Source organism: Calliphora vicina, chromosome 5, assembly GCF_958450345.1.
Source record: "Calliphora vicina chromosome 5, idCalVici1.1, whole genome shotgun sequence".
Classification (NCBI taxonomy): domain Eukaryota; kingdom Metazoa; phylum Arthropoda; class Insecta; order Diptera; family Calliphoridae; genus Calliphora; species Calliphora vicina.
The window spans coordinates 87395166-87416576 of record NC_088784.1 but is presented as its reverse complement, the minus strand read 5'-3'; the positions used below and the strand labels follow the sequence as shown (position 1 = coordinate 87416576).

At 30.8% G+C, this 21411-nt stretch overlaps 1 protein-coding gene across 1 annotated transcript; it reads left to right on the top strand.

The window, feature by feature from the left end:
* Positions 1–14224: 14224 nt before the first annotated feature.
* On the top strand, positions 14225–20129 carry LOC135961439 (uncharacterized). The gene is made up of 3 exons (XM_065512939.1): positions 14225–17836; positions 18155–19410; positions 19670–20129. The coding sequence occupies exons 1-3, from the start codon at positions 14225–14227 to the stop codon at positions 20127–20129; spliced, it is 5328 nt and encodes a 1775-aa protein (XP_065369011.1).
* The last annotated feature ends 1282 nt before the right edge of the window (positions 20130–21411 follow it).

The window sequence follows — 21411 nt, the reverse complement described above, 5'->3', positions numbered from 1 at the left end:
TCGATGCTTTTACATTAAAGTACAAAATTAATTAATTACTTACTAATTAATTTTTTTGGAAAAACTGAAAAAAATATTTTTCTTCCTTGTAAATGAATCTCCATACTAGGAAGCTGTTGAATCACCATTTAAATTTATCAAATCATCCTAATATTTTCCGAAACTTATTTTTACAGTCCATAGAGCAATTCCAGTGGAGGGCGGCGGCCTGAAGCTTGATATTTTGTTTCGACCATACAATTTTGGGCCTTTCTAATATACATATGTACGTGTGTATATGATTGTATTGTATTGTATAATTAAACCCAATATATTTCGTATTTATACAACAAATTGTATACACTCACTCCCACTTTCAAACACAATTGTTTATACACATTAGCATCTACAAGGAAATATAGTTACAGTGAAGGACCAAACTTTTTTAATATTAAAAACTGTTTAGTTATTGCAAGTTTATTCATTGAAAACAAGTTTGTTTTCATCAGCCTACCTAACCCAAAAAGTAATGCGGGATTTGCAATAGATGGCATACTCCTTGAAAGCGGGCTTTGTTTTTAATAAATTATTTTACTACTTTAATTTGGAAAAAAATGCCGCTGAAGCACACCGATTGCTAACCAAAGCTTATAATGAATGTGTTCCAATGGTTTCAATGTGCGAGAGATAGTTTCTGCGGTTCAAAAGTGGTTTTGACACGGACGACAAAAATCGCCCAGACCAGCCAAAAAGTTTGAAGGCCAAAAATTGGAGTCACTACTCCATGAAGATAGTTTTCAAACTCAATAAGCGCTTGCAAAATCATTGGGAACTATTCAAGCAGCAATTTCAAAGCTTTTACGAGCAGCAGGATTCATTCAAAAGCTGAGAAATTGGGTAAAATACGAACTGATGCCGAGAGACCTTTGAAAGACGATTTTGTATGACCCGATATCATCCGGTTCGTTATACCGGATTATTTACGTCTGAAACTATAAATTAATTGGAGAAAAACTGCGTTTTCAGTTTTTCATTTCCTTTTTAAAGGACTTCAAAGTTTCAAAGAAGTACATTTTTCAAAAAATATTTAAAAATACTCCTGCTGATCCAGCAATAACAAATTTTATGTCAAAAGAACAAGAAGAGTTGTGAAATATTTTGCATTATCTTTATTTTATCATGTAAGGATTAAAAGATATCAAAAATGTCCTTTAAAATGTGTATCCTTTAATATCCTTTAAGATTGCCAATAAATTCCTTTTAAAAAAATATTGTTTCAATCGATCATTACATACCCATCACAGGGAACCGAAAAACACCCAGAATATGCGGCCAAACATAAAACCGTAATATTCCATCATGACAACGCTCGGCCACATGTTACAATGCCTGTTAAAACGTATTTAGAATGAAGCGGTTAAGAAGTTTTTCCTCACCTGCTTTTTATTTCAGACCGTGCCCGTCCGAAAACTATTAGTTTCGATCGATAAAATTTAAAATTTTGCGGATATGAGCGAATTCACTTGATTGTGAAGAAATTCGAAAATAGTCCATCGATTTTTATGATCGATATTTCATCTTGTTCCTATTACATGTGGCTTTGCGATAAACTAATAAGTCTAAACAATTTCTACCGTTTTCGATTTTTCATGATTTTTTAAAACAAAAAAATGTACAATTTTACGTAAAAAATATATGTTTTTTTTTGTTATTATAACTCTGAAACTATTGAGGCGATTGAAACGCAATATATAAGTGAAAATTCATACATAGCATTGGGAAAATGTTTTCAAAATTCAATCAATCGAAAGAAGAACATTAAATACTCAATTTTATGTATATCAAACAAAAAACTAAAATTTAGTGAAAATGAAAGAATAAATTCGAAAATAATCCATCGATTTTTATGATCGATATCTCATTTTGTTCCTATTACATGTGGCTTTTCGCTGAAGTAATAAATCTGAACAATTTCTGCCGTTTTGGATTTTTCTTGATTTTTTTAAAACAAAAAAATTTGCTATTTTCATGTAAAAAATATATTTTTTGCTTCAGTTTGATATTATATCTCCGAAACTATTGAGCCGATTGAAAAGCTATATAAATGTGAAAATTTGTACACATTATTTTGAAAATGTTTTCGAAATTCAATCAATCGAAAGAAGAACTCTAACTACTCAATTTTATGTATATCAAACAAAAAACTAAAATTTTGTGAAAATGAGCTAATTCACTTGATTGTGTATAAATTCAAAAAGAATTCATCGATTTTCATGATCGGTATATCATTTCATTCCTATTACATGTAGCATTGCAATACAGCAATAAGTCTAAACAAGTTCTGCTGTTTTCGATTTTTCATGATTTTTTAAAACAAAAAAATTTGATATTTTCACGAACAAAATTTATTTTTTGCTTCAATTTGTTGTTATAACTGCGTAACTACTTAACCGATTGAAAATCAATATATAAAAGCATCAAAGGTTATGTAAATTTAAATTTTTCTAAGTTTATTTTAATAATATCAGACTAACGGTTTTTGAGTAATCATGAATTATGTGGAGAAACTTAAAATTAAAAAAAAAAAACACTGCATAAAATTTTAAATTTGAATCATATTTGTACAACTAGAATTACAATCCATCAAAATTGTGCAGTGTTTTAAAAAGCCTCTAAAATTTTTTCGATTTTGTTTCCCTGTGTTATCGCTATAAAAGTTAATGAATCGCACTACAGGGTCATATTGGATACTTTTCAATTAAAAAAAAATGTATCTCGTTTTTTTGGTAATTTCTTTCAATTTTTATTTAAACAGTTTCAAATTTTTAAAATTTTTTGACATTTTCCTGTAACTAAATTTAAGTTTTGGTAAAGAGTCCTATTAACATGACTCTTGCGTATGATTAATATTTAACATGATATAAAATTCAATAAACATAAACCATACGTACAGATATAAAATGTCTAATACTCCTGCGTATGATTAATATTTAACTCGATATCAAATTCAGCAAATATTAATCATACGTACAGAGAGACATATTTCTAAATATAGGGAGATTTGTATATAAAGCCGAATATTAGCCCATTAATGACAGCCGAATCTGTTGTCCGATTTTGATAAAATTTTATACAGACAGTACTCAAGGCATTTATATTTTCACACGTTCCCGTACTAAACACATTTAAATCTCAATAGAAACTAAACTATTGGTCGGATCGCTTTGATTTTTTTTAAACGATTCTAGATAAATTTTCCTTGGAATACATGTGGGGGCGGGTATACTTCCCATGGACCATCAAGCAGTAATTTCAGTTTGAAAATGAAAAAGGTCCCCAGGTACCTTTTCACCTTTTCAGATTTAAACACATTTAAATCTCAATAAAAACTAAACTATTGGTCGGATCGCTTTGATTTTTTTTAAACGATTCTAGATAAAATTTCCTTGAAATACATGTGGTGGCGGGTATACTTCCCATGGACCATCAAGGAGTAATTTCAGTTTGAAAATAAAAAAGGTACCCAGGGACCTTCTCACCCGGAGGGTTAACCGAAAATTGTTCATATAAAATAGGAAAATGTAGAACAAATTTAAAAGACTACTAGACAAAAGGAGGGCATTGGGGACTTCCACTGCCCCCGTTTACTAGAGTCACTTATTTTCGAATTTTGTGATTTTGTAAAATTGCTCAACTTTGGCCAACTAGTTCCCCACCAAGGCATGACCTAATATTGCAGAAAAAATTATTTTAGATAGTTCGATTCTTACTTTATTTTTATCCAAAAGAAGATTTTTAATATCGCTCTCCTAGATTTTTTCTAAAATTACACTATTTTTGGGTATTTTTCTTTTTCGGCATTAATGGGTTATTTCATGAGAGAATGTATTATTTTTGTATGTAGAGTTTCCATTTGGTAGTTGATTTGTTCTGTTTAAATCATAGCTTTTGTCTATTTTAAAATGGAAGTTCCCTTTAGATTAATTTGCTTTCTTTTCTCCCTTACTGTAATTAAACGTTTAAATACTGAATATTTCCGAAACAGTCATTTAACATTACACCCAGTTTTGCCCACATATTATTTTGAACTTCCGCTAATTGCCACCCACACAAACACGATTCAATTGTTTACACTTGTATATGAGAATATACAAAATTTCTAAGTATGTGTGTTTTAGAATGTTAGAGGATCTATGGATTTTTAAGATTTCTAAATATGTATTAGACAATGTTTCTGTGCATACTCTCGTTCTTATGTTGCTAGAATATTAATTTAAAATTTCTTAAATTTATCGTTAAACATTTTTAATGTTTTTTTTTATAAATTTCTATTTGCTGCTGCTCGAAATTGTGATGTTGTTTTTTAAAAAAAACTTTATGTTCAAAGAGGAACAAGAGCAAATACAAAAAAAAAACATAAAATAAACAAACATCCTTGAAAAATTAAGATTTTATAAACGTTTTATATACAAAAGGAAAAACAAACCACTAAATGCTTCAAGATTGTACTTGAAACATCAGATGATGATAAGGATGCTGTTGATGAAGATGATGAAAAATCTACTTTATATGTTTGATGACTTTATCATTAACCAACGATTCTTGTTCATTTTTCAGGTACATTTTTTGTTTAATTTCATTTTCTAACTGAAGTCTTGTGTTTGTTTTTACTTTGTATGCTGTTGAAGTTGTAGCTTTTGAGTGACCTTTTTGAAATGTTACCCCCAAATACTATAATGGGTAATTTTAGTTGTTGCTAAGCTTGGTAATAGAAGAAACATTTTCTTTATAAAAAAAAATATTCAGCTTAACAAGTCTTCTATAAAATAAACCAAAAATACTATGCCACACTCCATAAAGCAAAATTATGCAGGGGGTACATAAAATTCGAACTAGCCAGTATTATCACTTTTTATTAATGTTTTTTATGTGTTGCTTTTTCAAATGCTACTAGTAGAAATAAAATATCTAGTCTTACATTTTGTTATATCTTTTTCAATTTAATTTTTTTTATTTTTGTATTTTTTTTATTCGTTTTGTTATAAAAAAAAATGAAACATTGAAGGCCACCAAACGTTATTAAACATCATTTTCTTAACATTTTTACATACAAATTACCAACCAACAAACAACAGCAACATGATTACCATGTTAAATGAGCCACGTGGAGGAAAAAAAAACAGTGGGTGTTTTAAATAGAGGCAAATGTTGGCGGTGTTATAAGTTGTGTTTTTGGTTGGCAGAAATATTTTATCTCACTCTGGCTTTTCCTATCGCCGTTCATTTTAAGACCTACTAAACTAATCTCAATAAATCTCTAAAGTAATAAAATCGTAAAACTTTTGGTGTTCTTTTTTATTTCTACTTTTTCGTTACATGCATAATGTTGTAAAACGAAGAAAGAAAAAACCAAAGCACAGAAAAGACAAGAAAAAAAGATTATAAAACAAAATCCAGGCTGTAAACGGAAGTTTTATATACACACACGAACGCCTTAGTTTGCTTATTCACTGACATACAAAATTAGTAGCATACTTTAAGGCATACAAAATAAAAAAGAAGACGAAATAAATACTTAAGCATACATAATCACACAGATGAATGTTTAATAATTTATAAGCGCAGAAACACACACATATTCATGCATATTAGGCAGGTCCATAAAAAATTATATTTTATTTTCAGGAAATAGAAGATACTTTTATGAGATATAGATTTTGATTCAATATAGAAACTAGGTTACATTAGCAATACTATGAGACCAATATTGTCCAAATTTGATAAGCGGTTACAAATTTGAAGTTGATCGATTTTTACTTTAATCCTTGATGAAACACAAACGAAAGCGAATTTAGAACTTTGTAATAATTTAAAATTTTGTATGAGTACTCCAAGTCTTAGCAAATTTAGAAAAGGTAGAATCGAAAATTTTTAATTCCTCCCAGCTACTAATAAACATATTAAGACCCATCCAAAGCAAATCTATTTTTTAAGGGCCGGTCTAATGCATATACATACTTAAAATGGAATGCAGACATGTACAAACATGTTCTTTTATATTATAGTCAGACAAATGTAAAAGTAATAACAATTTAACACACTAGCGCTGTGTCAGTTTTATGAATGGGGTCATTTTGATGGCAAATAGGCCAATAAAAGTAAGTTTGCGAAAGATTATTGAAATTAACTTACATTTCAATTTAGAACAAGAAGCTAATGCGACATTTTATATGTATAAACATTAGAATTTAGCTAGCTATTTTGTTAAAGTAAAGTTTATGCAATCTTGTTTAAAACTACTTTTTCATTCCCATAAAATTTTAAGTTCAGTTAAATATAAAGTTTAATTTTAAGTTGCTTGTGTAAAAAAAAACAAAAAACAATTAATTCGAAAAGTCCATCTTTTTCTTGTCAAAATTGCAACATTTTATATTTTTTCAAGGAAATAAAAGTATAAAATATAAAGATAATATGGATACAAAAATGTTACTCCTTAGCCTTTTGAGGGCAACTTTATTGACAATAGGGACTTTAAATCAAATAACAGACTTAAACCTATAAAAATTAAATAAGTAATAGAAAATATCGAGGGCCTATATTCAAAACCCTCTATCTTGAAAAACACAGCTTTTCAGGAAGGCCAAAAAACTGTTTTTTTTTTTGCTTATTACTTGAGTTATTAAAAATCGGAATTCTACAATATTTTTTAAAAGCACCTTCTTAATCTCACATTGGTTGTTGATTGGTTTTTAAAATTTTGCATTATTGTGGACTTTATGATAGATAGAGGGTTTTGCTTTTCTAAAATATTCAATGTGTATGTATGAAATAATCAGAAAGAGGGTTTTGCACTTTAATAAAAATTGATTGTTTTGATTACATTTATGCCATCTGTCAGTTTTTAACGTGATTTATTTAAGATAAATTGATTTACTTAAGATAGCGTATAATAACACAATATTAAACAAAAGTTATAGAAAAAATGTTTTTATTTTGCTTTTGTAAATTTGTTTGAAGTTTGATTGAAGGAATTATTTCAAAAAAATATTAGAAAATAAATTTTTTGGAAATTATTTGTGTAAGATAGAGAAATAACAAAAATGCAAATAAAACAGCAAAAAAAAACATACATATTTGTTATAAAATTCATACCATATATGAGGGATGTTTTATTAAATATTTTACCATCAAAAAGTAATTTTCGTGAAGATCAAAGATAAAGGGTTTTGAATATAGGCCCTCGATATGCTAAATCACATCGAACTGACTTATAAAACGCCTTTTTTAAAACATAGAATTTTAAAACGTCTTTTGTGTCTTCTGTAAAATTTGTGAAAAGATACATTTGCATTTGCACACCAAACTAACGATATGAAAGTGGACAACTGTTGGATGTTTAGTTTAAAAGCTATGAACCAAAATTTAATATAAGGAAAGTTTCTCCTACAAATTGTTATGAACATTTTAGCACAAGCACAAAACAGCAAACTCAATAAAACGAAGAATGATATGATAGTGAAAACCATAGAGACGAGACACTTCGGATCATAGAGAATTATGAATTATGAGAGGAGACACTCCGATTTGATACAACACAAAATACAGTGACTAGTATGTATTTTGTTGTTGCAAGAGTTAGGTTTTTGACAACAGACTTAGGTTTTTGACAATCACACCTTACAGGGCGATTATAATATCTAAAATCAGTAAAACAAGGAAATCACAAACATTTGGAAATATCTTCAAAATAAATTAAAATTTGTTCAGAAAATGCAAACAGAATATTAAATTGTAATGAAATCATTACAGTATGGACCATTCTACATTAATTTACAAGGTCTGGAACGCGACATTCGAAATCCTTAGAAGTGATAAAAAAGAAATGATAAAAATTGTTGACCCCATAAAGTATATATATTCTGGATCATTATAGATAGCGGAGTCCATATGGGCAATTCCAGGAGAACCGCTACAACGACTGAAAACACAAAAACCCTTGAAACTTTTTTCAAGATGATTTGAATAAAAGAAAATAATAAAATGTTACTATGTGAAAGTATTTAGATCAGTGATTATATTTAATTTTTTAATATTTTAGGTATGTTTTAGGCTAAAGTTGCGGCGAAAACTAGGCTCCCAATTAGCTTGTAGTATGAAGTGAATTTGACTCTGATTGTTTTTTTGCTATTGCCAAATTGTTTATTGAAACCGAATGTATTTTTTTTTAGTTTTTGTATACATACATTTAGGGAATATATTGTTACGAAATTGTACTTGAATTCAAATATAACGATTTTAAGGGCTGATTTATAAGTAGCATAATGCTTTCAAATAACAGTGCTGTAATAGCAGGCTGTAACATCTCTGTGGGCATTGTTAAATAAAAGCTTTCAGTTGATTTGATCGTAAGTTGGCAACGCTGTATATATTCAGTTAAAGAACATTGTAGAAAGTACACCACAGATGGCGTATGATCTAGAATATTCGAACTTTGACAGTTAAAGAGCTTTCTAGATGGGGATGCAGTGTTATAAATAGTTTTCTCTTATAATAAAACAATATATTGTTTTATTATAAGAGAAAAAGAAGAGAAATTTTATTTATTATAAAATCATCCAAAGATTGTTTTTATTTAAATATGACGGATTTTAAAGGAAAAATATTTCGTTTAGTGTAAGAAATTAAAAGAAAACATAACGACTCTCACGATTCTTATTTTTTCGCATATTTCTACATGTACTTAAAAATGAGTTCCGTTTTATGTCACGTACGATATACCCTTATTTCGCTCAATATTTTGGACAACAATATTTCGAAAGAACTATTTATTATTTTAAAATATAGTACCCTATGAATGGAACATAAAGACCAAATTATTTTTCTGATACTCTTATTTTTGCAAAATCTATTCCACTCTATAGGCGTACAAATGTCAAGTACGATAATATGGAATTGCCCAAATGCGATTGCTACATCAATAAATCCGATATAGTTCTACTTATTTATTTAAACTCTAGAAAATCGGACCACAAATGTCTGAGATATATGCAAAAATCGAGACCACCTATTTTTCACCTAAATTTTTTTTCAACAAACATTTTTTTAAACTAAAACCGTTAATTTATATTTAAATATTTTTTCCACAAAAAAATGTATTTCATGAAAAAATTTTTTTCACCAAATTTTTATTTGTTAAACAAAACTCGTTTTTCACTATATTTATTTTTTTCAACAAAAATTTTTTTTCACCAAATTTTTATTTTTTAAACAAAACTCGTTTTTCACTATATTTATTTTTTTCAACAAAAATTTTTTTTCACCAAATTTTTTTTTCATCAAATTTTTTCACCAATTTTTTTTAACCAAAAATTTTTTTAGTGAAGTGGTGAACCGAATACATGTAGCATTCTTACTGGTTTTACACTATTTTAGTAGCAAAAGGTGTCGTTTTGTTACTTTCTATATATTACCAATAAAATTGTACCAAACTATAGACTCTTTTTCGACTGTAGCTAGAAAAATTTTAAAATCTGCGAATTTTAACTAAAATATAATTATGTGGCTTGCTGTTGATTTCCATTTTGAAATATATGCATCTATTTAGTCCAACTATCTAGTTGATTTCCATGTTGAAATATTTGCATACATATTTTCCAACATTTAGTATGATTTAGCACGCTACATACTTTTCAGTTACTTTTGTAAAAAGTATTAGTTCTAGTAATTTCTTTAATAACAACCAAAATCTATTTATTAATATATGATTAATAAAATGTTGATTTACATAACAAAAATTTCAGAACGAGTGCGGAATACTGATAACAAACGATGATTTTGGTACAAGAACGCGACATTAGAACATGAATTATTTGGTTTATGGGGAGTTAGTTCAGTATTTAACACTTTCACTGTAAAATGACTTCAAAAGCTTCTAACATTTTTAATATATGCATAACAATAAGGCAGACAAATTCAGCATGCAGTCCTGAGTTATCTGTCATAATTTATAGGATATATAAGTTAAATCTCATTTAAAAACAGATATTTATATCAATAAAGTAATGATCGAATAATACTGATAGTATTGTTTAATTGTGTGGGTTTGTGATAAAGTAATAAACCTCAAAAATTTCTGCCGTTTTCGATTTTTCATGAGTTTTATAAAACAAAAAAAATAGCATTTCACTTAAAAAATATATTTTTCGCTTCAATTTGTTAATATAACTCCGAAACTACTGAGCCGATTAAAACGCAATATATAACAGATTAAATGCTATGTAAATTTGAACTTTTCCAAGTCTATTTCAGTAATATCGGACTAACCCTTTTTAAGTTATCATAAATTTTAGAAAAAATAAATAAAAAATTTCTCCATAGAATTTAAAATTTGGACCATATTTGTACTACTGGAACCACAATACATCAAAATTGTGTAGTGGTTTAAAAATTCTCTAATTCTTTTTTGAATTTGTTGCCCTGTGTTATCTTTTTGTTATATTAAAGCAAAAAAAAAAAATATGAATTTTTGCAAAAATTTGTTTTGAATTTTGGTGAAAAATTTCGTATTGAAATCGGATCCACTGTGCGTTGTTTTGTGGTTGTTAGAATTTTCATATTTGTATGATAAATAAGTCCGTTGTGGGTTAGTTTTTTATGTTTTCTTAACAACACAGATGGATGCTTTTTAATTAAAAATAAATTTGTTAACTACCACCATGTTGAGGGCTTTTATAAATCATTCATACCAGTCTTCATGTAGATTTTTCTTCCTCACAGTTGTATACAATTTTAATTAAATGTCAATTTCCAATAACAAACCATTAAAAACCCATTTAATTTTATTTCATTTCAGGTAACTGCCACATTTGTTTGCACAAAAATTCCTATACAGTTCAATTGATTTAAACTTAAGAGCCCCATCATCATCATCATTCTTTATTTGTTTGTTTGCTGTGGACTACTACCAGTACGAGTAGCAACTAACTACGAGTAAACGTTTTGATTGTTTCATATGGTGAAAATAAAAAACAAATTGAACTCAAGTATTTTAAAGAAATTACCAGGTCATAGCTGGTTGGTAATGTAATGCCGTGTGGTTTCTAGTAACAGTTGGTTTGTGGTAAGGGGGACTGGTGAGGGCTTAAATGTATTGTATTTAAGACTAATTAGCAATGGGCCAGCCGCATTATTGCCACAAGTTAAGTTACGTATTGAAATAGTAATTAGCTTTAAAAAGTAAACTTGACTTTTTAATGACACAATTTAAGTTTAAGTGGTGAAAGAAAGGGATGTAAGTAAATGTGTTAGAAAATAAGGGGAAATAAATATAGAACATTTTGGAAAATAAGGCATAAAATAAAATATTCATAAAAGCATTACTGGGAGTAAAACAAATCTAATCATTAACCCATTACAAATGATATAAAATTAAACATTTTCAAAAATTTTTCAAACGAAATTTTTTTTCGATTCTAAAAATCGACTGCCGAGTTCTCATCAGTTAATTTAAAAACAAACTTAGTATTTATTCCTTAAATACTTTACATTTCCTGTACCTTAAAATGTTTACATATATTTATAGTTATTTAAAAAGGCAACAAAAAGTAAATATAAAAAAAACAAAAAATAAAATTTTTCAATTAAATTAAACTAGGGCTATTAAACACTAAATAACACACACATCCCAATGTAAATATATAAGTACCCAAAGGGAAAAGTTGTTAGGGTTTCACTTTGTAGGCCTTCGAAGAGACCTGTTTATACATTCTATAAGATCCTATACACATTCCACTCTGGCTTCTCTCAGATCATGTTTTACTTACTGTTTAAATCATAATTGAAATTATATTTGAATTTAAATTATTTGAATTAAATTAAATCATACACATATGAATTGTTATTTATCTTAAGAAACCCTATGTATGTTAAGTACGGATAAAGTTAACAGATAGAATTGTCATTTTTTACCTTTAACTTCGAATATTGTTTAAGCCTTCGTGGCAAGTTAATAATGAAAAAATAAATCACTTTTTCTTGAATTCCCATAAGGTGAGCTTCATTATATTTAATAAAATCCCTTTTTATTTCTCAAAACTAAATCTTATTATTTGTTCTCATTACATACAAATATTTTATAATTGATCATTGCTTGAGCAATTATAAACTATATACAGAAGCTTTGTCCATATTGATAGGCAGCTATAACTCATCAAAGCTCACACACACTCTATTTTATTCATGGTCCCTCTCCGACGTAAGACTGGTCACCTTCATCATTCTCCACATTAAAAAGAGATCATCTTTAACATCATCTATACAAGAAGTTCTACAGTATAAAAGAAGACAGCGAGCAAGAAAGAAATCGACAGTTAAAACGCAGCAAGTAGTACAAAAAAAATATAAAACTATGTCAAAGTGAGTATACATATATTTGTGCAAAAGGTAAAAAGCCAAAAATATATTCAAGTGTATGCCCATACAATATAAAAAAAAAACAACAAAAAAGAATTTGAAAAAGTTGGAAAAAGTGCAAAATTTGTTGGCTAATCCACGCTTATATTAAAATCGCAAAATTTCAAAATCTAGAAATTAAAGTGCACAAAAATTGCAAATCTAATTTGTATACCATAAATAATACAAATTTAGTTAGTTTATACTGCGGTTAAACTACCATCATATATAGTGTACTCGTAAAATTTCGAAAAAGAAAAAAAACTACAAAGTATTGAAATAATTGCCAAATTTCATTTAGAGATCATAATTATAAAAATAAATTCATCTAAAATTTGCTTAAGTTGATTTCAACAGTGGTTTATACCGTTACATTTTTTTTTGCAATCGTAACTTAAAATTCCAAAACAAAATATTCAGAATAAAGGTAAAGGTGAAGAAGAACAAATTGGAAAGTGTTTAAAATAAAAGATAATGTGCAAGAGTACAAAAGTGTTATAATCAGAGAGAGAATAAAAGTGCTCAAACATTATTTAAATCAAACTATTTGCAACAGTCTTAACTGCATACATATTTCAACTGGAATTTCATCATACTCACGGTATAATTGAGAAAAAGAGTTCACATCAAACCTGCAGATAGTATTTGAGTGAGTATTTTGGAATTTGTAATAAAAGATTTATACTTAAATCAGAGATCACTGCATATGCATAACAGTGGGTCACAATAGTAATATATCTAACCAAAATAAATTAAATCAGCAAATTTAAACATAATTGCATGCCTTTAGACATCAAATCATATTAATTGAATATATTTTTTTTTAAATATATTTTAAAATCAATTTCAAGTTTTTAATCTCTTCTGTTGTGCGAACAAAACAAATTTCAACAACATTTATTGCAGTTTCAGTTTTAACAAACTTGAACAGAATTTTCATCAAATTTTTAAAAAAAGAATTTATTGATACTAAACATCAAATAATTAAACAAAATTTTAAATAATTTGCAGTTTACTAGTTTAAAAGAAAATTTGGCAATACTTTTCTCATCTTCGAATCTAAATACAGATTATAATAAAAATTTACTATGTTGGTTCAAAATAATTAAATAGTACATTTTAAAAATAACTGAATTCCTTTCTCAGATGTATATACATATAAAACAAAATTTAAATTGCTAGCTCTAGTAATATTTGTATATGGTGCTTAAACTAAAGCACTTATATTTCAACTATAATTAAAACCAAAACAAACTACTTAATAGGTTGCCACAATTACTGTAGATCTCTGGAAAATTTTAAATTTACAGTACACAATTACAGTCCACAATTATCATTCAAAGATCAAGGAAATTTAATACTCAACAATATAATACCAATAAATTGGCACAAAATAAGAAATAAACCCTTGACTTGGTAAATTAAAATTTCAAGCTTATTCGATTTTCTTTCTCTAAGATTAATCAAATTACAACGATTTTTCTTCAATTTTAAATTTGTCACCTATATTTCGTGCCTTAACTCGAATTACAAAGAACAAACAAAATAATTGTATTATCACATATCACTCTCAAATTATACCACTGTTATCCTAATACAAAGGACATTTCTCCCATCTCAAACAATCTCTAAGATATTTCAATCAATCCAAATACGATTCAATCTAAACTTTCCATATCTTTGAAACCTTATACAAAACGTTATACAAAACGCTATACAAACACTAACGGTTTCTTATAATATGCCATAAGGTAATAGTTTAACATCCGCAACAAAACATTCATACTTCATCACAATGGCGGCTCCTAACAATCGGTTTGCATTTGATTCCAACAATTTAATATCTTTTTGTAAAAGAAGTGATATGCAAGAATGTAAGGGCCAATCCGAGGCCATTTTAGAGCTCAGGATGAAAGACCTTGACGGTCGATGGATTAAAGTTGAAAAATCTTATGAGGATCTCATGCTATCTGACCAAAGTCAAGAAATAAAAACTACAGCGCAGGAACAGTATGAAGTATGTGTCGATGTTTACTATATGTGTATGTCAAAAATTCTTGATTTTATCAAACCAAATAAAGAACCTTTAGACCCTCGTGTAAGTTTAGGATCAACTGTTCCCAATACATCCGAAGATGTTTTAAATACATGCCTTAAACTTCCACCTTGCGATACTCAAATTTTCGCAGGCAGTTATGAAGAATGGCCCCCGTTTCGGGATATGTTTACAGCAGTATACATTAATCACCCTAGATTAACCTCCGCTGAGAAGCTGTATCATCTCCGTAATAAGACAAAAGACACAGCTGGAGCAATTGTTAAGAGATTTCCCCTGACCGATGAAAATTTTAACCTTGCGTGGCAAGCTTTAAAGTCCCGATATGAGAATGTTAGAGTTTTGGTTGATAACCAAATTCGTAATCTCTTTAATATTCCTTTAGCAGTTGTCGAAGATAGTGACTCTTTACAAAGAATTCACAGTTCTGTCACTGATTGTTTATCAATGTTGGAAACGTTAGGAGTATCTGCTAAGGGTTGGGACCCATTATTGGTTAATTTAGTGTACTCAAAGCTACCACATGAAACTTTAGCTCAGTGGGAACAGTCCCTAAATGCGCGTAGGGAGTTGCCCAAATGGTCCCAACTGAGTAATTTCCTTCTCCAAAGATGTGAAATAGTAGAGAGAATATCAACCATAAAACTCACGAAAAGCTCGTTTCCAAGCCACTACGATGCTCAATCGAGAATTCAAACCTATGCTTCTCAGGAAAAACTTAATATAAACTGTAAAATGTGCAATGAAGAACACGGTTTAAGAATTTGTCCTCAATTCCGCAAACTTTCAGTTCAAGAACGAGTTGATTTTGTTTTTAAAAATCAGTGCTGCAACAATTGCCTTTCAGTTTCTCACATCAAAACCAGCTGTAAAAGTAAAAATACATGTCTAAATTGTGGGAAAAAGCACCACACTTTGCTTCATATGCGAGCCGTCAACAATTCGAAGAAAAGTGTTGATCAATCGCATAACGAAAATAGTCAATCTCTTCAAGCCAAAGCTTCAAACTCTCAAGCTCAAATTCCCAATTCACGTGATAACCAAAAACCCGAAACTTCCAATTTAGCCAAACTCCCACCAATTCATTCAAATTATGCGACGAACAATACCAACATCTTGCTGCGAACAGCATTAGTTCAGATTGAAAGTAGAGGTGAACACTTTACTATACGAGCACTTATTGACCCAGGTTCAGAAAGAACTTTTATATCAGAAAAGATAAGAAAACGATTAAGTCTTCCCTATAAAAGGTCACGTTTTGAAATTATTGGAGTTGGAGGTCAGAGTCAAATAGCTGAAAAGGAATGCGATTTAGTTTTAGTTTCACAGCGAAATAAATTTAGATTTCAAATTACAGCAATAGTTCTCCCCAAAGTTACAAATAAAATTCCTTCGTCCTCTTTCAAAATCAATGATCCGTCAAATCTGTCGGATATTGAATTGGCAGACCCCTATTTTAACGTCTCATCTTCCATTGACCTAATTCTAGGAAATGACAGCGAACGCTATATCAATCTAGATGGAATTAAGAGAGACGTATGTGGCTCTGCTTCAGCCTATAATACAGTTTTCGGCTGGGTTCTCAGTGGGCCTGTACAAACAAAACCCATATTCTCATTTTCCTCTCTAGTTACTTCTACTGAACATTCTAACATTAATGACTTACTACGAAAATTCTGGGAACAAGAGGAAATTCCAATGTCGCCAGCAATATCGTCTGAAGATGAATACTGTGAGGAATTTTATGTTCAAACAACAAAACGTCTTGCAGATGGTCGTTATATGGTACGATTACCATTTAGAAAAGAGTTTCCGAACGAGAAATTTCTAGGCCCCTCAAGATTTATGGCTTTGGGCCAATATGTTAGAATGGAACAAACGTTATCTAAAGATCTCTCACTCAGCTTACAATACAATGAAGTTCTCAACGAGTACATTACGTTAGGTCACATGGAAGAAACTACGTCATGTGAATACTTCTTAGAAAATAAGTGCAATTCCTTTTATCTTCCTCATCACGCTGTAGTTCGTCCAGAGAGTAAAACCACAAAAGTTCGAGTAGTTTTCAACGCGTCTCGTAAATCAAAATCAGGTTTTTCTCTTAATGATGTCCTATATACTGGTCCCACTTTACAAGCAGACTTAATGTCTGTAATCTTAAACTGGCGTTTTTACAGATACGTATTTAGTGGAGATATTCAGAAAATGTACAGGCAAATTCTCATAAACCCTATTGACAGGCCGTTTCAAAGAATTCTTTTTCAAAAATCCCCCCGAGATCCTGTTAAAGACTATGAACTCAAAACGGTGACATTCGGAATTAATTGCGCACCTTTTCTCGCCATCCGAACGCTTTTACAGTTAGCCTCTGATATTCAAGATCAATTCCCAAAAGCATCTACAATTTTACGTCATGAAACATATGTAGATGACATCCTAGCTGGAGGTCACTCTATAGAAAGTGCGATTCAATCCCAAGAACAGCTTATAAAATCTCTAAAGTCAGCAAATTTCAATTTAAAGAAAATTACTTCCAATGATTCGCGATTATTAAAATCTTTCCCTAAAGAAGATTTGTATGACTCTAATTTTCTTAAATTCCACGACTCTAGTTCCACGAAAACTCTCGGTATACGTTGGAATGCACTCACTGACTCATTCACCTACTCATTCGAACCTATACTCAAAGCCACCACCATTACAAAGCGCCAAATATTATCCTCGGTTGCTAAACTGTTTGATCCTGCCGGTTGGATTTCCCCGATTGTGATAAGAGGCAAAATTCTCATACAGCAACTTTGGCTAGAAAGGATTGATTGGGACGAGCCTGTAAGTGCAGATTCTCTCCGCACATGGAACGAATTAATTAACGATTTACCTTCGGTAGAAAAAATCCGAATCCCGCGTTGGATACAGTTCACTCCCGTTGATTGCATCCAAATTCATGGTTTTTGTGATGCCTCCAAGATGGCTTACTGCGCAGCGGTGTATATCAGAGTTCAAACTTCTCGTACAGTTTTTACTAACTTACTAGTATCAAAAAGTAAAGTCGCTCCTCTAGACGCTATAACATTACCAAGATTAGAGTTATCTGGTGCTGTAATGTTAGCTAAGCTTACAAATCATACCATATCCTCCCTGGAGTTGAATCAGTACGAAGTGGTTCTTTGGTGTGACTCTTCCATTGTTCTTGGGTGGTTAGCAAAACCTCCCGCAACTTGGAAAGAAATTTATGTTTCTAACCGCGTCTCTAAAATCCATAAATTGATTCCAAATGCAAAATGGCGTCATGTTCCCACACATTACAACCCCGCTGATTTGGGATCGAGAGGTTGTAGACCTCAAGACTTAGTAACTAATAGCCTTTGGTGGAACGGACCTTCCTGGCTTACTAATCCTGACACCGAATGGCCAAAACAAACTCCCATGAGCAATTTGAAAGTCAACCCTATTTCAAGCTTCAAATCGTCTTCCGCAAGCACTAACGATAACCTAAAATCATCTCAAAAGTTTTATATAAACATTTCCAGTTTACAATCTATCACAAACTCAATCGATATTCTAAAAAACTTTTCTTCCTATTCCCGAGCATTACGAGTGTTATCCTATATTTTTCGATTTATACGACACTTTAAAAGCTCCTTCGCTAACCCAACTTTTCCATTACAGTATAGTAGTACTGAAATTAGTCAAAAGGAAGCCAATTCCGTCAAAATTCGATTAATAATTCTAGCTCAAAAACAATGGTACAAATACGAATATTCATCTTTATCTAACTCTGAATCCATACCCAAAGACAGTTCCCTATTTACGTTAAATCCATTTATTGATGCAAACGGTGTTTTACGCGTCAATGGCAGATTAGCAAATGCTCCGTTAAGCTACAATGAGCGATTCCCAATTATTTTACCACGTAACTCACATTTCTGTGAGTTATTTTTAGCTCACTTACATGAATTTTTAGCTCATGGTGAATGCCATCTAATGTGTAGAATGCTACAAACACAATTTTATATACCGCGCCTAAAACTACGCATCCGTAAGCTAATACGGTATTGTAAAACGTGTATAATTCACAAAAGAAAGTCCTGTTCGCAAATTATGGCAGCTCTACCATCCGAGCGATGCACACTTTCATCGCCATTTCACACAACTGGTATAGACTTCGCAGGGCCTTTCGAGCTCAAAAATTCAACGCTCAAAAATGCCTCAACTGTTAAAGGTTACGTATGTGTATTTGTATGTTTCGCTACAAAAGCAGTACACCTAGAGCCTTGCTCCAATTTATCCACAGCTGCGTTTCAAGCAACCTTTGCCAGGTTCGTTGGAAGGAGGGGACTCCCACATAAAATTGTTTCCGATAACGGTCGAAATTTTGTCGGTGCAAGTCGTGCTTTTCGTAAAGAGTTTTTAACATTTCTTAAAACTGTATCCCATGATATTGCTCAAAAATATCTCACTCACGGGTTTGAATGGTCTTTTATTCCGCCACACGCCCCTCACATGGGAGGTCTATGGGAGGCAGCAGTAAAAAGTTTTAAATTTCATTTGAAACGAGTTGCCGGTGCGCATCGTTTCACATTCGAAGAATTTACCACCGTGCTATCTCGAATTGAAGGCGTATTAAATTCCAGACCTATTTCAGCCTTATCTGAAGATCCCACAGACCTGACTGCTCTAACCCCAGGACACTTTTTACGCGGTGGTCCCATGCTAGCCATTCCTGAGCCAACAGTTGAAAATCTATCATTGATCTCTCGATGGGAAAAGCTAAAGGCCATCCATCACCAATTTGCAATACAATGGAAAGAAGACTATCTGAAATCTCTCCATAAGAGATACAAATGGAAATTTTCCGAGCCCAATTTGAAAATAGACGATTTTGTAATCATAATTGATGACATTCTGCCTCCTAACGAGTGGCGGTTAGGTAGAATAGAAAAGGTTCACAGCGGACCAGATAAGCATGTCCGAGTAGTAGATGTACGTACGGCAATCGGAATTCTAACTCGTCCAATTACCAAATTGTGTTATTTACCCTTTAATAATACTCAAAATACTACAAGCAGTGATTAATCTACATTTACATTCCGAAAACTGATTCTCTTTTTCCAACTCGTGTTTGATTCTTATTCGTAGCCCATTCATTTTCAGCTTTTACTAATTTTTACTCTACCCTTTTAGATACCGAAATCAACCACCACGCAACCCCGATGTACACCAGTGTCAAGTGTGTTATCGATATCATTCACTTCGTTTTTGCCGAAGCTTCCTCGCCATGAATTCCACCAAACGAAACCAAGTTGTACGACAAAAACAATATTGCCTCAATTGTTTGGCACGCACGCACATTGTCCGAAAATGTGAAAGTCCTGACAAATGCAAGAAATGCGGGTTACTACACCATACCCTTCTACATCCCACACGTCATCCACGTGGAAAAGCACAACACACCAACATACGCGAGCGTATCGGTTCACGCAGCCAAGTTGCTAGCCGCACAAACACAAAACTAAGAGGCAACAGTCAACACCACCAGTCACAAGCTAAAGACAAGGCAGAACGACAACCAAATCAATGGATAATATCTGAGGCGATTCGAACACTGGCCGCCGTTTTATGCACAAACTCAACAACATCATAATTTGCATTGCTGCAAGGAGTGGCGGCATGTTTAAATCATAATTGAAATTATATTTGAATTTAAATTATTTGAATTAAATTAAATCATACACATATGAATTGTTATTTATCTTAAGAAACCCTATGTATGTTAAGTACGGATAAAGTTAACAGATAGAATTGTCATTTTTTACCTTTAACTTCGAATATTGTTTAAGCCTTCGTGGCAAGTTAATAATGAAAAAATAAATCACTTTTTCTTGAATTCCCATAAGGTGAGCTTCATTATATTTAATAAAATCCCTTTTTATTTCTCAAAACTAAATCTTATTATTTGTTCTCATTACATACAAATATTTTATAATTGATCATTGCTTGAGCAATTATAAACTATATACAAAAGCTTTGTCCATATTGATAGGCAGCTATAACTCATCAAAGCTCACACACACTCTATTTTATTCACTTACATAAAATTGCATTACAAAATAAAGTCTAACAAATTTTTATTTCGAAATCAAACATGAATTATTTTGCAATCACTCTAGTATGTTGCCTCAATAAAATTTATTTTGCTCTCTTTATAATAAGAGTGATACAAATTAATAAATAAACTATTGCATGAAGCCAGAAGAAAGTACAAATTCTTTCGAAAAATAAATAAAAAATGTTTTACAATTTTTCCCGACTTTTTTTCAAAATGGGCAAAAAAAGTCAAAAATTGTATATCTTGAAACGGGGGTCCCTTCGACTCTACTTGATTGTTCGCACGTAGTGAACTACCACGTAAACCATATCTTGAGTTACAAAACATTTATTTTTATATATATCCCACTCGCATCCAAAAACCTCTTAAAGGAATGGACCCATCCCATTAAAGGACCAAAAGGGTCTTCAAGGAAAAGACCTCAGCTTTTTTTGAGCAATAAAAAGTCAAAAACTTTTTGATTTTGCAAAAAAAGTCAAAAGTTGTATATTTTGAGTTACAGACCATTTATTTTGATAGATATCCAACTCTCATCCCACTAAGCTACCAAAAAGGTCTGCAAGGAAAATATCTAAGCTTTCTTTAAAGAAAAAAAAGTCAAAAAAGTTTTTGATTTCGAAAAAAATTTCAAAAATCAAAATTTTTTTTAATTTTTTTTTAATTTTTTTTCGAAAGATTGAAGAATTGGCTATATAAACTTTTCGGGACACATTTTGCTAAGAACAATAGGTAATAAGTTACATGGATGAGAAAAAAACACCTGCTTGTCCAAAATGTTAAATTTTTTACTCCCTCTAACTGAGAGAGTTCTCGACCG